Source organism: Schistocerca nitens, chromosome 5 (assembly GCF_023898315.1).
Source record: "Schistocerca nitens isolate TAMUIC-IGC-003100 chromosome 5, iqSchNite1.1, whole genome shotgun sequence".
Lineage (NCBI taxonomy): Eukaryota > Metazoa > Arthropoda > Insecta > Orthoptera > Acrididae > Schistocerca > Schistocerca nitens.
In genome coordinates this window covers 619662753-619681315 of record NC_064618.1, presented here as the reverse complement: position 1 = coordinate 619681315, position 18563 = coordinate 619662753, and the positions used below count along the sequence as shown (strand labels likewise).

At 38.5% G+C, this 18563-nt stretch overlaps 1 protein-coding gene across 3 annotated transcripts in view; it reads right to left on the bottom strand.

Moving 5' to 3' along the window:
* Window positions 1-8719: 8719 nt before the first annotated feature.
* LOC126259279 (tubulin epsilon chain-like) overlaps window positions 8720-18563 on the bottom strand; it is a 136363-nt gene continuing 126519 nt past the window's right edge. Inside the window, exon 10 of one of the 3 annotated variants that reach the window (XM_049955926.1) lies at window positions 8720-9845. In XM_049955926.1, the coding sequence (XP_049811883.1) occupies window positions 9699-9845 (147 nt within the window). In that variant the 3' untranslated portion in view covers window positions 8720-9698. Of the gene's footprint in view, window positions 9846-11982; window positions 12466-18563 lie in introns of those variants that run through there. The other 2 variants (XM_049955925.1, XM_049955924.1) reach the window with 2 other exon arrangements.

Here is an 18563-nt window from a genome sequence, read left to right as displayed (position 1 = left end):
AGTACATCGATGTTGTCGCCAGTGGTCGGCGGAAGGTGCACGTGCCCGTCGACCTGGGACCAGACCGCAGCGACGCACGGATGCACGCCAAGACCGTAGGATCCTACGCAGTGCCGTAGGGGACCGCACCGCCACTTCCCAGCAAATTAGGGACACTGTTGCCCCTGGGGTATCGGCGAGGACCATTCGCAACCGTCTCCATGAAGCTGGGCTACGGTCCCGCACACCGTTAGGCCGTCTTCCGCTCACGCCCCAACATCGTGCAGCCCGCCTCCAGTGGTGTCGCGACAGGCGTGAATGGAGGGACGAATGGAGACGTGTCGTCTTCAGCGATGAGAGTCGCTTCTGCCTTGGTGCCAATGATGGTCGTATGCGTGTTTGGCGCCGTGCAGGTGAGCGCCACAATCAGGACTGCATACGACCGAGGCACACAGGGCCAACACCCGGCATCATGGTGTGGCGAGCGATCTCCTACACTGGCCGTACACCACTGGTGATCGTCGAGGGGACACTGAATAGTGCACGGTACATCCAAACCATCATCGAACCCATCGTTCTACCATTCCTAGACCGGCAAGGGAACTTGCTGTTCCAACAGGACAATGCACGTCCGCAAGTATCCCGTGCCACCCAACGTGCTCTAGAAGGTGTAAGTCAACTACCCTGGCCAGCTAGATCTCCGGATCTGTCCCCCATTGAGCATGTTTGGGACTGGATGAAGCGTCGTCTCACGCGGTCTGCACGTCCAGCACGAACGCTGGCCCAACTGAGGCGCCAGGTGGAAATGGCATGGCAAGCCGTTCCACAGCACTACATCCAGCATCTCTACGATCGTCTCCATGGGAGAATAGCAGCCTGCATTGCTGCGAAAGGTGGATATACACTGTACTAGTGCCGACATTGTGCATGCTCTGTTGCCTGTGTCTATGTGCCTGTGGTTCTGTCAGTGTGATCATGTGATGTATCTGACCCCAGGAATGTGTCAATAAAGTTTCCCCTTCCTGGGACAATGAATTCACGGTGTTCTTATTTCAATTTCCAGGAGTGTATTTTTGATGGGATAGTCTGTAATACGAAAACAAAAATACCAGGATATCAGATGAGGAGTTATTAAAAGTGAACAGGAAAATTTACAATACAGGAAGGTAGATATAATAGTTTTAAGCTTATATCAATGGCCATTTGAGACAAAAGAATAATGACAAACAGTGCTTTTTTTCTAAAAAAAAAGTTTGAAGGTACTCCGACATTGGATATAATGCAGCAAAAATTACTAATAACTGAAGCATGGGATGCCACCCATCTGCTTTTAGCCATGACGTCATCACTTTCGTCATCCACTGATGTTGAACTTCCTGACTTTACACTCGCACACGAATTATTGACAGTTTTTGGTTTTTTAGATGCAGGAGAACAAGTAAAATAGTTTGATAGTTTTCTGCTCATCTCTCACCTCCAACTTAAATTACAAGTTGTAACGAAAGACAGGACATACTGTTAAACTTCGCACAACCGACAAGAATTCTCACCAGATCAGGTTAAAGGAAGACATCACGGCAACTCAGAGGTGTGCCGCTAGATTTGTGTCTGGTAGGTTTGATCAGCACATGAATATTACAGAAATACTCCATGAACTCAAATGCGAATCCATAGAGGGAACAAGATATTCTTTCTACAAAACACTATTTAGAGACATTACTGTACTGTCTGTATTTAACAGTGTTATTATGCAAAATTCGTAGAATGTAAGTATTAAATTTCACCCACCATTTTGGATCACCTAGTCCACATCAGGCAGGGCAATGTGTGTAAGGGGTCACATGCAGGGGCGTATATTCAATGTGTGCTAGGTGTCCCACGCACACCCTCTCACATTTTGTCCATTTTATGAATACTCCTATTTCTGAAATCTTTGGAAAATATTTAGGAGAGGGACAGGGAACAGCGGAGTGCTCTGTACTGGTCGTGAGTATGTTAACTGCATCATATGGCAGAAAATGAGCAAAGACACTTATTTTATGTGCTGCAGGCAACAGCCCTCTTGTCATCAGACTTGGGGTTAGAGGGAAAGAGAGAACCCCTGCCCAGCAGGTAAGCTGAGTCTTATGGAGAGGGATGCATTACTGGTGAGAAAATGTGGGCAGAGAGGGTAAAAATGGAAGAGTGCACATGCTTTCAGTTTTCAGGAGGGGTGACTCAATGGAGTGCAGTGAAAGTCCTGCACCACTAGCTCGGACCAGCTTCCACCTGTGGATGTTGCGTATTCTAGACATATTCATTAAGATGGTTTTGTTTTTTGTTTTTAACTGTAGATATTTGTGATTATCTAAAATACATTTGCAGTGTTTGTTACAAAAAATGTGATGATTTCAGTGTTTTTGGTCCAGTTCATACTTGATAATGGAAATAAATGTAAGTGTGAAACACTTGCTAAAAAACATATTTTCAAGTGATCTGTTCAAGAAAAACTTTAAAAATTTAGAAAAGGTAAGCCAAAGCCACCATTGTCTAATCTAGTATCAGAGCATAAGGGCAAAAAAGAATGCTACACTAGACATTTTTCTGTTTTGCACTATGTAAGTGTTGACTGACTGACAGGTGTGTTATTTTGTTAAATAAGAACTCTCACTTCGAAGGTATAATGAGTGAGTTGCTTTTATCAAAAAAAGGAAATTACATGGAATTACTAAACGTTTTGAAAAACATATGAACCTATATTGGAGGCACACTTGAGCAAACCTATAGTATTTCGAGGAACTTCCACAGTTATGGAAATGACATTATTAAAGCTATTTCTGAGGTAGTCAAAGAATCCCTGGCACAAGAAATAAAATCAGCAGACTTTGTAGCCTAATGTTTCACAAGCTTCTGTCATATCATGTAAATTGCAACTGTCAACAGTTTTGAGTCATATTCTTGCAGGTAATGCGAATGAAAGATTCATTGGTTTTGCTTATGTCAGTGCAGACAGAACAGCTAATGGTTTGTTTGCTCATGTTGAATTCATAATTGATGAATTTTCTGTAACAGAGAAGTTGGTTGGCCTCACATGTGAAGGAGCACCAGCAGTGAGTGTTCATATTAATGTCAAGCAGAGTAAAATTTTGTCTAAATATTTGGAAGCTATCTTCACTCACTGCTGATTTTCCTAACTCTGAGTGGTCTCCCTTCATTTTTTCCAGCTTCTACAAGAACTCGCTAATTACAGGAATTTGTTCAAAGACATACACACGGTTAAAGAAAACAGTGTAGAACTATTACAATTCTTTGAGTGTTTCTGGATAACAGTGATAATTGGTACAGCAATGGAGTGATGAAGTCTCAGGGTTTTTTGGCTTTTCTGAACAATTTTCAATGAATTTTCTTGCTAGAAACATTTTATGAGCTGTTCAGTTACACAGATGTCTTGTATAACATACAGCAAACCTGAAACTATAATGATGAGTATTGCAGCAAAAAGATTAAGGAGATTTCAGAACAGCTTTAATTGGACAGGGAAAACAGTTCTGATATTTTGTGAGAAGTGTCTGTGACTCAAAACTGTGATAAAGATTGTAAACAGTGAGTGAAGAGACTGTGTTCAGTCCAGATGTACAGAAATGGACATTTATCATTGTCTATACTTTGAAATAGTTGATTACACTCTTGTGAGATAGGACAAAAAAAGATACCTTCTTCTTCTTCTTTTTAAGCTGGAATTTTTTCACCTGATTTACTCTCGGAACTATGAAAATTACAAACTAAAATTTCCTGACCATCTTTAACATAAATTGTGCCCAATTTATGGACTGCTCTTTGGCTATGTTGCTTTGAAAAATAAACTCATTATACATTTCACCCAAGGTTTCTTCGAAGAATGTGTATGAGGTAGTTTCATTAATGAATGAGCATGGCCTGATTTCAGGGTTCAGTGAAGTGCATTAATTATAAACTTTGAGACTGATAATTCCATGTAGTACATCATCAGTGGAATGATATATCCTGACTATAGCAAGAATCAACACATATCTAAGAAGCACACAGCCACAGGGAAGACTAAGTGATGTTAAGTCTACTTTTCACAGAGAAGCACACCCTTATCATTCTGAAGAGCAACCTCCTGTTTTACGACCATATCATACAGAAATTCTTGTGCTTGTTCCAGGAAAGGAGAATTGAACTGCTGTACGAGTGACTCTTTTGTAAATAAATCCGCCCATTAGTACCTTCTTTGCAAAATTAATTCTGTAGTTCCAAACAGATGCCAAAACTGAAAAAAAATGTCATTTCTCTGGAGAGTGTTTCAAAGATGAAAGTTACGATCCACAACCTGTGTACTATCCTACATTATGCCCAGCTTCCTCAGTAGTGGCATTATTAATTTCACTCACTGCTTGTGAGCCTCCCCGCAATGTATATCAGTGTAATTGCTCACTACTCTGGAGACCAGGTTCTATTCCCGATATCTCCAACAATTTTGAAAGGTACAAGCACGGTTGCCCAAATGCTGCCAAGATTAGAAAGGCCTAAGATTGCAGATTTTTCACTATTTGTCTTCAGTTTCAAGAAAAGTGACACTCCTTGGCTGTCAAACATTCGGAAAACCATTGTTAAACTATCACAAACTCCAGAAACTACTACAACAGTGTTTAAAAGTGTGTAGTTAATTTTTTTAAAGACATGCCTCTCTTAACATAAATCACAAATGTATTTGTACCTAATTTTTATTTCCCATTATATTTTTACAAAGTTGTAAATATTATCAAATACTTAAATCCTATATTTGTAAATGTTATTAAAACAAACTGCAAATGTCGGTGCCTAACCACTAACTTTACAAGTAGATCTTATTCTCAAACTTTGTTTTTTGTAAAAAAAAAAATTCCAGAATGGCGTTATTTGCTAAAAGAATTTACCATTCAGTAGTCTTGTTGACTGAATGAACTGAAAATGTTTTTGCAGTTCAAAAAACTTATTTCTAAAAAAATTATAAAAGTGTAATAACATAGTCAGAGTAACAGATTACAGAAAAAATTGCTGGTGGCTCACACAAAATATTCTTTTAGTCTTTTTACCAACATTACTGCTAATGCTCAAAGTAGCAAGCATATTAACAAGTACAAATCAAAATTATAATTAATAACGCGTAACATAGTTGTGGAGGCCACAGCAGTTGTACTGGAGATAACAAATGAGGCGCAAGGTGCATTGGGGCCAGTACAACTGAATACGGCATTGTCGGAGCTTCTTCCTTACAAGGCAGTATATCATAGGAGAACATGTGACTTACTGTCCATTCATAGTAACCAAAGAGGTCGACCTGGATCAGGTAGTGGTTTTTGAAATGCTTATTAAAACTATAAGATTCATAAAAAAGACTTGTTGTCCAAAACTTCATTTGTTATGAGAGTCAGTTTTCTAGTTTGTTCCACTTATGAGAGGTGATCGCAGAGCGAAGCTTGTACTTCTGCTTGACATTTTGTACCACAGCAGATGACCATCACAAAACACATTTTGTCAGTACTACTGCAACTACTACCCTCTATCTCAGCCCCCCACCCCATTCAATTTGGGATAAAGAGAACAGTACACCCAACAGATTTGTTAACAAGACTTCACTGGTCACATGATACAACTCCACAAACTCCACTGTAACTTCTGTATGGCCTGTTATGGGGGCATGATCACCCCTGCTGTGCAAGATGGCTGCAGCACAGGGACATTGTCAATATTTATCTTCAACAGTGAAAGACTTTTCACCAGCTTCACCATCATCAGCAGTAACAGAAGCAAACAGAAGAAGCACAAGAACCAGGAAACTTACAACTCTGCAGGATTTTTGGTACCCGGCCTCAGTTACAAGACTAACATAAGGCAGATACCTTCAGATACACCAACTTCCAAGTCTAACTGGCAACACTCACCTCCACTGTCATCAACAGAAGAATAACCATGCCACCAGCTCATCTAAAGGATTTTTTAGCATCAGGTCTAAAGGGAAGGGCACCACCAAGATAAGTGAAAACAAATGCCTAACAGTGTTTCACCAAAACATTCAAGCCATAAAGAACAAAGCACAACAGCTAGAAGTAGAATTGGAAAATTTTGATAGCCAAATTTTGTGTATCACTGAACACTGGTGCAAAGGGAAGGAAATTGAACACATTGCATTAGCCTCATATGCCCTTGCATGTTACTATAGCAGAATCTCAATGAATGGTGGAGGTTCATGTATCTATGTAAAAAAAGGTATGTCATTTAAAGTTAGATACGATCTTTTAGATCTAGGTGAGGACAAACATTTTGAACTTTCCGCTGTTGAAATAATAGGACCTGGCATAGCAAAAAATATTAGTCATATTTTGTGTGTACCGCTCTCCCAGTGGAGACATTGATATATTCTTCTCAAAACTGAATCAAAGCTTAGACAAGGTTTCTAGACCAAAAGCAAATGTAATTATCTGTGGTGACTTTAAAATTAATATGATGAAGCCTGATAAGGCTAGCAACATATATGTGAATATTCTAAGCTGTTATGGAATTTCCTCCCTTGTTAATTGTCCAACTAGAATAATGAAAGAATCTTCCTCATCTATAGATCATGTAGCTACAGATATTGATAGTAAAAAATGTCATATTGTTGTCCAAAACCTGGGCCTATCAGATCACCTCTGCCAGATCTTAAAAACTAACATTCATGTAGAAACTCCTCCTAAACAGTGTACATACAAAAGAATGTTTTCCAAATCAGCCCTGTATGAGTTTAAATCCCAGCTAGAATATGAAGATTGGAGGGGCGTTTATGCAGAAACCAATGCAAATCAGAAATTTATCAAGTTCATGTCAATTTTTAAACTCAGATTTGAAGAGATGTTTCCCAAAACTCTTTATCAAATTAAAACTACAAAGAGAAATCAGTGGGTGACTACAGGTATCAAAAAATCCTCAGAAACTCTTAGATATCTCAACTCCATAAAAAATAATCAATCTAACCCAGAAGTTGTGCAATTCTACAAAAAGTACAGGAAAATATACAGAAAGCTGAAAACAAGAGCAAAGCAGCCTGGAACATCGTCTAACAGGAAACATCTAACTCTGCTAAAAAGGACCTCAATTCACATATTAAAAACAAAGATGTACCAGTAGGTAACCCTAAAAAATTAGCTGATTTTGTAAACTCATATTTCAGTAGTATTGCAAAATAATTACAGCAGAAATTTCCAGATACGTATGATTTACCTACTCAGAACCAGCCAACAAACTCAGTGGTGCTCTTGCCAACTAAAGAAAGGGAAGTGGCACTAGTAGTACACCAACTGAAAAATAATACTTCAGTAGGACTTGATGAAATCCCAGTCTGCGTAATTAAAGAATTTATAGACTCCATAAAGGGCCCATTAACAGACATAATTAATGAATCTTTCTAATCTGGATACTTTCCAGAGTACCTAAAACAAGCAAAAGTTATACCTATCCTTAAAAACGGATATGTGGAAAATGTAGAGAACTACAGGCTGATTTCTATACTGTCTATCATTTCTAAAATAATAGAAATACTAGTCAAAAAGACACTGCTAAATTACCTGAATAAATATAACCTTCTTTCCAATGACCAATTTGGTTTTAGGCCCGGAAAAGGCACACAATCTGTTATAGCACAGTTCACTAAAGTAATTTTAGAAGCACTGGACAAAGGTGAAAATGTAAGTGGTATCTTTTTAGACTTGTCCAAGGCCTTTGATACAGTTGACCACAAAATCTTACTTCATAAATTAGGGCAAATAGGAATAAGAGGTGTGACAAAGAAGTGGTTCAAATCATACTTGGAAAACAGAGTTCAACGAGTTGAGATATCACAAGTTTCAAACAATTCCCTTATAAAACACCTGTCTGACCCAGAACATGTGAATATAGGTGTCCCACAGGGAAGTGTATTAGGCCCAATATTGTTTCTTATATACATTAACAACTTCCCACAAAGTATCAGACATGGAGAAAAAATACTTTTTGCTGATGACAGCAACATAGTAATAACAGGTGAAAATCCAACACAACTGTCAGAAAGAGCAAACGAGGCTCTCAATGATGTCCACAACTGGTCATTAAAAAATAAAGTAACCCTAAATGTAAAGAAAACTAACTATATTAACTTCCAATTGAACAAAAAACACAATGCCACTAGAATAAAAGTTAATAATAATGAATTAGAATGTGTAACAAGTACCAAATTCTTATGGGATGAATGTAGACAGCCAATTGAAATGGACAAACCATGTCAACATTTTGGCAAAGAAATTATCCAAAGCATGCTATGCTCTTAGAATCCTTGCACTGGTATGCAATAATACCTGTCTTAAAATAACATATTACGGATATCTACACTCAGTCCTCAGCTATGGGATCATGTTTTGGGGAACAAGTGCCAGTAACATACAAACTGTGTTCAAAGTACAAAAAAGAGCCATAAGGATAATAACAAACAGCAACAACAGGGCCCATTGTCTAAAATTATTTAGAAAGCTAGGCATTCTAACTGTTTCTTGCGAGTATATCTTTCAGAACATAATGTTCATTAAGAAAAATCTCAACATGTATAACACAAACAGCCTAATACATGGCCATGAAACAAGAGCTTGTCACCACCTCCATCTAGATAGAAAGAACAAGGCAAAGACGCAAAAAAGTATATTTTATAATGGGATAAAACTGTATAACAAATTACCACAGGAAATTAAAGAAATAAATGAGCCCCTCACTTTCAGACAAAAGCTTAAAACCTTCTTAGTAAGTAAAAGTTGTTATACTGTAAAAGAATATTTAACATAGATGTAGATTATTAGCAACATATGACATTATCACCAAAATATTATGTAATTATAAATGTGTGTATGACTAGTTATAAAAACTACACAAAATATGATAAACCTGTTTCATTTTAAATGTAAATGTGTGCTCATGTGTTGTAAACTGCCGACATCCATACAATATTTATTGTTCCACAGATGAATAAATAAATAAATAAATAAATTTGTGTAAATATGCATTTATGGACTCTAAATGAGGACAACAGTTTGTAAACTGAGCAACCACCTTTAAATACTTGTTTACACCTTTATCTATCGCTCAAAGTAAACACTACACACTGGATAGTTATGTTTACTCATCCTATGGTTTCTATTCAGTATAAAGTATTTTAGTATGATATAAAGGTACAGTAAAGTTAGGCAACAGCCTTAGATAAATTTCTGTCAGTTCACATAAAGAGAATTGTTCTGAATGCTGCTAATTACACTTCTATCTGCCAACATTAGCTGACAAGTAACACAGCCTGTCTGCTCACAAAAAAATTTAAATGTTAACTCTGATTGTTGTGTTTCAAAATGTATGCAAATTTGCACAGGAGTGTGTTCACAAGAGAAATTTAAATAAAGTGAGTGATAAAAATCATTAAAAAAGGGAACAGAATATTATAATAGTAGGACTGTATACTTGTTAAGCAACTTTCACCTTCCATTACAGTGGAATTTACAAAATTCAACATTCCAATGCTGACTGTTCACAGTACCATGATTATTTAATAAAACACCAAAGTCAAATAATCAGAGTGCTGTCAGGCATAAAAATACGCAATATTTACATGTTTGCAACCGTCTTTTATCTCAGCATTTAGTAAAAATTTATTTGTTTGCATTACAAACACAATCTCACTACAGCACAGATCACACAACTTGTATTCTAGGTATTTTCACAACATCCTGGTGCAATATCTTTTTGTAGTCTGCAGCTGAAGTTTGGAGACTTTCCATACTTGAGAGAAAATATGACTCATCAAACCCATCAACTTGAAGGTAATGATGTGTATGAGCCTGTAAGGTAACACTTCATTCATCATGTGAGAATATTAAGAAAATTTATATAATAATCACAGAAAGAAACATACTGAATAGATAAATATACACACAGAGTGAATGAAACATGCCATATGACATGACACCATTACAGTGAATGGTATACACTTAACTAATCATAAACCAAATAACAATTACTCTGAAAGAATACAGTGTTACTTCTTGTAGAACATAAACTCAAATTGTAAAATGTTCTGTTCTCAGTAACATCTCGTAGAATAGTTGGTTGCTGGGTATAGGTTCCAACTGACAGATTGGAGGACAGTCAAATTCATCAGTACACACATTTTCCAAAGCAGCTTAAAAAAGCTGATTGATAATAGTAATTCTTTTATATCAGAGCAGTAGCTGTGTCTGCTCCACTAACTCTTCAATGTTCATATTTTTATCAGCTTTTATATTAAGAGAAATAAGATCATCAGACAAAGTAGTGTCATCTTAATGTTTAAAGGTCCATGTGCCTTGATAGCAGCCAGAGCTCACTGGGGCATGAGCCAGAGGACAGCTTTCACAGATGTCTATACCCAACCCACTCATACTGAAACTACTAGTACATGTTGGGCAGAATACAGTGTCTATGTGATGCAGGACTGGCCACTAAAGGTCACAAGTTGCAGATCTTCCAGTATAAAAGAAGGTGGGAAGTATTGTGTTGTTAACACTAGAACACAAACGTTCTTCAATTATCTAATGTTACAAACATTCGTAATTTTTATGACATAACAAAATGTAAGCAAAATTTGGTAACACATTTTATTATTTATTAATTATCACTAATAAACAATACAGGTGACAGTCTATAATCACAGAAACAATAGTTTCTGACAACAATGAGAACATTTATTTCGAACAATTAGTGTATAATTGTGCTCAATGTTCTTTGCAAAAGCCTTACGACAAACAGCACAAAACATTGTTGTCATTCTTCTCTTTTTCGATGGACATATGTGGCAGATAGTTCTCCTCAGGGCAGATAATATTCCAGCATTTCCACCAATGTCCTCACGATGGTGTTCAATTCCAAGGACAGACTGTATAGTGAGGTGGAGGTCATTTGATACTCCTGGTATGTGTAGCCTGCTTTGCATCCATGATGAGAGTAGCTCTTCACTCAGTCATATTACGAAGTTTTTCCTCTTTAGGACATTCTTCTTCTCACGGGTGGTGTTGTGAACGTGACTTACCTGCACCTAATGTTCAAAATTCCGTAAAAGACACACAATGGCCAGCATTTAGTGTTCCGGCTGCAAGAAATGTTGCAAGACATCTGGGCTAATGAATTAACGCCACCTTTTGTGTCGTAGCAATGAATCACCTTAGGCTTCTTAGTTACTTCATCTATTTCAGCTTGGTCGTGCATCGTCGTTAACAGAAGGACTATTTTATTTGCCTTAGATTATGAGAGACAAGAGCCATTTCCTTGTAAAAGATGAACATAGATGTTCCTATCTCTCTCTTCTCGGTTTTAAGTAGTTCTGGAGGTATTTCTTGCTTATTGTGTCTCAAAGTACCAACGAGAACATGTTTTTGTCCTTCAGCAGATCATTGGCTAACTTGATAGATGTGAACCAGTTATCAACTGTAACATTTCAGTTAGATCCTCTCATTGTTTTTGAGAGCTCCTTCACTTAGTATTCTCAGACCTTCAGTATCTGTGCTTTGCCGAGATATGGGGAAGCATCAACCATATATTTTGTTCCTGCATCACATGCCATGATAATTTTAATCCCCTATTTTGCAGGCTTGTTGCCTATGAACATATGAAATGGACATCTGCCACAAAATGCAAGGAGTTGTGCACCCACTGTAATGAATGAGCCTGGTCTGTAATAGATACAGTAATTGATAACAAATTCATCCCATAATTCCTTTACCATCAAGCCTCAGACAAGAAATTAAAAACTCAAATCGCTTGAAACTCATGGCTACTGTCAAATAATTCACAAGTTGATAAATGGTTATTCTTCAAAGCTGATGTCAAGATCAGGATACCACTTAAAGTTTTTAATTCTTCAGTGGAAGTTGTACTCCGAGTGCTCTTTGAATTTTGATATTTTCCTCATTACCTCTTTGTTCATATGATTTATTATTAATTGTAACATGTCATCTGTGACAAATAAAGAAAATATTTCTAACGGTGTAGCAGCATTTCTAGCACCGTTGATAGGGGACTGAATATGATGGATAACATTTTTTTGAGGTGTAGGCACTGTCTTGTTTTTAGGAGCTGCAGATGACCAGCGACGTCCATCCTTACCCTGCAGAGAGATCTTTTGAGTCCAAATGATGTAGTCCTTGCCACCGAAAGATGAAGAAACAATCCTGGGTCGTTTTCTTGTTCGGAACAGGGTATCGCTCCATTTTTTGCCTGAATTTGGAAGGTCTGCATCAACGACTGTAATTTGGCGTTCTTCACTCTCACCATCTGTAAGGTCAATATCATCTTCTTCAATGTTATCGGGTTCAGCTTCACTTGTCGGGTCATGTTGCTGTCATTCTCCTCTTGCTCCAGCTCATTAAGTAATTTCTGTATTTTATCTAAAAGATTTGGGTCATTTGCCTTTGTTAAATCTGGGATCTGAAATGAAATACGAGATAGTAATAGACTGAGTTTATAAATGCTCTTATTATTATCTCAGGAAACAAATCTTGGATCACGTATAGAAGTAATCATAAACCCATATTGTGAGCATTACTGACATTATAAGACGTAACGAAGTTACAAACATTTGTAAAAATGACGACTTTCAGAAAAGCTGTCACTGTTTTCTAAGCAGTGCATGGAGTTTCTTCTTGGCAGTCATAAGCACATCTGAAGCTAGAAAGGTACTTATGAGACGGAAGTGCTTGTGACCTTCCCGCACTTTTCAAGCAACAATGAAAAATTGGCAGTCATAATAATTATGAAAGTTTGTGTTCTAGAGTTAATGTAGAAGCAGTAACAGAAAAATCTGGTTGGTCAGGAGAGCTCAGTGACTTTGAATGTGGACTATTTACTGAAAGTCACACAAGTATGAGATCAATCAGGGATATTTCAATCCATCTAAACCTGACGAAGTCTACTGTTGGTTATGGGACTGTGAAGTGGAAATGTGAAGGAGTGACCATAGCTAAACTAAGACGTGACAGGAAACATTAACCACTGCAGAGGGCGGGTCTAAAAAAAATCACAAGAAATCTGTGGAAGGACTAACTCACAAGTTCCAATGTGCTACCAACAGTCCAGTTATTACTACTGTCAGTTAGTTAGTTGGTTCCATGTTCCATTGATCAATCGCATGGTACAGTAGCTGTTATGATGAGGAATGTGTCAAGTGCACAAGAAATGCACATATGAAACAAGATTCAGAGTTAAAGATTAATATTTCTATTATTTACCCCATTCCCTTAAATGGCACAAAAGGCATAGTATATAGTATATATTTATAGATTTGTTTATTCTTATTCAAGAATTCATCTATGGTAGAGAAGGAGTTGACAAGGAGATATGATTTCAATCTATTTTTGAAGCTATTACTGCTGTCTGTCAGACATTTTATTTCATCTGGTAATTTGTCGAAAATTTTTATAGCAGCATATTTTACCACTTTCTAAGCCAAAGATAGGTTGAGTAAAGAATAGTTCTAGTATCTTCCGCCACGGAAGTCGAACACGCGGCAGAACAAATGGACGTGGTCAGCCCATAGAGGGCTCCGCCTCCGCGGCGGCTATTCCGTGCAGCGGCTCTCGCGCAGCCAGGGTGCCACTGCTAAGCCACGTGCAGACAGCGGCCAAAAGCTGCTCCCTCCGGTTTCGTATATACGGACCCGCTCTGCCCTTGTCCAGCCAGTCTGGTACTCGCTCTGGATTTCGTTTCTATCTCGGCGGTATTGCGTTCTGGTCATTGCTTGTTGTTGACATTTGCCTGGCTCTGGTTCCAAGTGGATTTACGTTTGGTGTTTGGTGTTGTGGTTTCCACAAGCCTCCGTTGTTTATCTCCTCCTTTTTGTGTCGCTCATAGTCGGTAGTGGTCGGTTGTTGTCAGTTGTCGTTGGTCTGTCGCCCGACTCTTCCTGTGTTTACCAGGTGGTGCGTGCTCCACCGCCGGTGGCTTCCCTGCCTGGCAGCTCCGATCCGCAGCCCAAGGCATTCCCGCTGTTGGTTGTGGTTACTACAATAGTGTAAGTCTTTCTTTTTCTGGTATTATAATCATGAATGTCACTGTTGTTTTTAAATTGGTCCATGTTGCTGAGAACAAATTTCATTAGTGAGTAAATGTACTGTGAGGATGTTGTAAGACATCCCAATATTTTAAAAAGATGCCTACCAGATGTGCGACTATGAACCCCACACGTTATACTAACCACTTCCTTTTGAGCAGTGAATATTTTTTGTCTAAATGTTGAGTTATCCCAATATATTATTCCGTATGACATCAGAGAGTGAAAGTATGCAAAATATGTTAGCTTACTAATTTCTATATCCTCAAAATTGGCAATTAACTTTTTGCAGCAGAAAATTGGATGTACTGTGTTTTTTCAAAGTTTAGAGAAAGCCCTTTTGCAGAAAACCAATTAATGACTTTTTCAAAGACCTTATTTGCATCATTTTCAATTGGAGTTTCTTTTACTGGATTAATAATGAAGCTTGTATCATCAGCAAACATTGTCAGTTCAGCTTCCTGTCTAAGGTAGGAAGGGAGATCGATCACATATATCAAGAACAGAAGGGGACCCATGATTGAACCCTGCGGAACACCTAATGTAATTTCACCCCAGTCAGATGAAGTGGGAAACTTATTTAAATCACTTGACCCACATAAGGAAACTTTTTGCTTCCTGTTCTGTAGGTATGACTTAAACCACTCATTTGCTATTCCATTTATACCATAGAATTGGAATTTCTGTAACATAATTTCATGGTTCACACAATAAAATGCTTTGGACAAGTCACAGCAAATTCCTATTGGTGACATTTACTATTTAAAGACTATTATGTGGACAGTGAAATTGTATATTTCTGTATCAGTGGAACAGCACTTTTGAAATCTGAACTGTGATTTACTAAGTATCCCAGTATTGTTTAGATGGCTAACCACTCTTGAGTATATTAATTTCTCGAAGATTTTTGAAAATACTGTAAGCAAGGATACTGGCCGATAATTATTCACATCTGTGGTGTCTCCCTTTTGGAAGAGAGGCCTGACAATGGCATATTTTAACCTGTCTGGGAAAATACCTCCAGTTAGTGATGCATTACATATGTGACTCAGAAGATCAGCTGTAATTGCTCCACATCATTTTAATATCTTATTAGAGATGTCATCTACTCCAACAGAGCATTTATTTTTCAAAGATTTAATAATTTTACTTATTTCACAAGAGGTTGTTAGGTGAAATGTAATCTGTCTAAAATTTTTCAAAACAGACTCTTAAGAAATGGTTGTTAAATACATTAGCTACTTGTGTACTGTTGGTTAGGATGGTCTCATTCTCTTTAATAGTAATACTACCAACCCCAGTGGTTACTTTTCCTGTCTCCCTTCTAACAACATTCCATATTGATTTGACTTTATTGTCGGAATTGTTAATTACTTCTCTAACATATGTATTTCTTGATTTCCTTACAAGTGCTCTGATCCTCAAGAGAAGACACAGAAGTAGTAATTTTACCTGATGACAAGGGAAATGCTACTGTTCTTCTGACTCCAAAACCTTACTTCGGCAAGATGACGGGTTTACTGGAGGACTCTGTTGTCTCCAGAGGATCAAACTGATGCAGTATAATGGAAGGCATCTCCCCTCCTCAGATCCAACCAGTTTCCTGAATATCTTAAAAAGAGCTTAGGAATACAAGTGCAAGTTCCACCATGTCTTTATGGGCTCTCTAAGATAAGTACGGAATGAGTTCCGCTTGGCCCTATTGTGAGCAATGTAGAAGCCCCAACACATTACCTGGCAAAATATCTGACTTCTTTACTGAGGAAAATGTGAACATCACATTCAAGAACTCAGAAGATTTTATGTAGTAACTGAAGATTTTGCATCTCAAACCAGCTTACACATTAGTGAGTTTTGATGTGATCTCTTTGTTCACACAAATACCTCTGGTGGATTGCAACTTATTGGAGCAAAGTTGGAGGAGAACATCTTACATCTATTCAAACTTGTACTCACCTCAACTTACGTTTTATTTAATGAACAACATTTTGAGTAAACTGACAGAGGTGCTATGGGCAGCCCCTTGTCTTCCATAGTTGCTAACCTTTTTATGAAGGCTTTGAGGAAAAAGCACTTAAGTCAGCAGTACTGACACCTAAATGTTTCTGGAGATGTGTGGGCGACACCTTTGTAGTATGGCCACATGGGGCACCAACACTTCAGCATTTGCTTCATCATGAAAGTGGAGTAAAATGGAGCCCTCCCATTCTTAGATGTCTTCATCTGCAGAGAATAAGACTGTTCCTTGAGTCACAGTGTGTTTTGTAAACCAACTCACACTGGCCTATATATATGAGCTATGAGCTGCCATCACCCATCCCAATGCAGTGACATACTATGGACTCTCATTTATAGAGCTAGAATTATCTCAGATGCAGGGCAGTTATCAGCAGAGCTTCGCCATCTTTGTTCTGTCTTTGTACAAAACGGGTACTCAGACAAACAGGTTCATATTGTATGTCAGCCTGTATGCAATAAACCTCAAGAACAGCCAGAAGAAATAGAGAACTCCACGAGGATGGTTTTTCTACCCTATGTTGCTGATGTGTCTTTTGAGATTGGCAGGTTGTTCAAGAAACATGAAATAAAATGTGTCCTCCACCCTCCAGTGTGAGTTTAAAAGATGCTGGGTTCTGTTAAAGAAAACCTAGGTCTATGGAGACCAGGTATATATAAAATCTCGTGTCAGTGAGGCAAATCATACAATGGCAATACATGTCACACTGTTACAGATAAAGGCGCCAGATTCGGTCAGGCAGAAAAGTTTGCTTTTGCTTAACACTGTCTTGGCACGAGACATAGCAGGAACTAAGGAGAGACAAAGATCCTTTCATCTCCTACCACCTACTTCGACTCTTGTCATTAAAGAAATAGTTGAAATACATACAAGCAACAGCCTGATTAATAGACACATGGGATTCAAGCTCAGCAAGGCATGGGAATCAGCATGCATTACTAAGGCATCGACAGCCACAAAGGAGCAAATACCAGTCAACAAAGACAGGAAATCGGGGTCCGCACACTTAAACTGGGCACAAACACTCTGGCTGCATGCGCAGGGCAGCAATTTGTGCCTGCACTTTTCTAATGTCGCGCATATGAAGATGCTAGCCTGTTTCTCAGACAGCAGGCATTAGATCTCGCCGTGCTCTATGATTTGTCTATGATGTCTGTGCTTTTCTGGTGAGTCAGCGTATTTATTGGCAAGCCACTGTGACAAAAAGTCTGTAAGCATCTGAAGATGATGAGCAGCTGTCTTGTTCAAATATTATTCAGCTTCCACAACATTATCCAATGTGTCGCCTATGAACCAATGGATTACGTAAAAACTTTAGCTGAGCCTATCTCTGGCTTTAGCTAGCTTTCAATACACATAACTATATCTGTTTCAGTGCTTTCTATGAGTGCTTGAGCTTTGGTCCTTTCGCTACACAACTATGATAATTTGTAACTATAATACCTACACTTTCTATGTCTACCCTTGTCTCATGTTTGACCTGCTCTTTTTGAGTCTGTATCACTGTTAGAACTTTTCCAAGACCCTTTAACCTCTAAAAAATAAAATATGTGCCTAATCCACAGCACACAGTGCTTGCTACCACAGCAGCCACATTCTTCATGTAAGAACCCTCTGAACCTTTGATTCAGACCCCTTACTCAGCCACGCACCAAAGGTGCATGGTCAGTCCTGTCAGTGATGCTGCAGATGGTGAAATCGGTCTTCATCTTGCAAACAAGATTGGATGTGTTTACTACTTCAGACAGTAAACAGAAATCAGGGATAATCTCTTCTGATTCAAAGGGGCATACTATGTTAGTACTGAGATAAGCAACCACTTGCAATTGGCTGCACTCATTGCTTGTCATGTAATCTGCAATGCCTTGTTCCACATTTGGGTTGCCTCCCTCTGGTATGTACTTTAAGAGTAAACACTGGATTTCTTCCCCACCTTGGCAGTCATATCCTAAGGGGATCAATTACACATCTAACAGTGGAGCTTCCAATCACCAATAATCCCACCATTTGTGAATGCCCAGACCTTGCAAGCTCAGAGACAATTCTTGGAACATGACTAACAATTGAAGCTGGCTCAGGATCATTATCAGCCACATACAGCTCCTAAAACCTGTTTGTTGAACAAACATGGGATGCATTTCAGTTTGTCTCCTGGAAAGACTTACCTTGTCCACACATGTTGAAAGGACCTCCCACTTGACCAGGGAACAGGGTTCAACCTCAATGCAGCCAATAACTGCTAGAAATAGGTAGAGGCCTTTCTGGGGATGCACAGGACATGCTGGCCACCCCTTGGATACCCCCAACCGGCACTATGGTGTAGGACATTGGCAACAGCCTCAAAATTGTGTGACCGAAGCCAGCACTGCCTGCAGCTGTGAGTTTATGGACTGAGTACGCAAACCAAAATCAAAATATCTCAGAAAATGCCACAGGATTATGAAGAGAAAATATTATCTT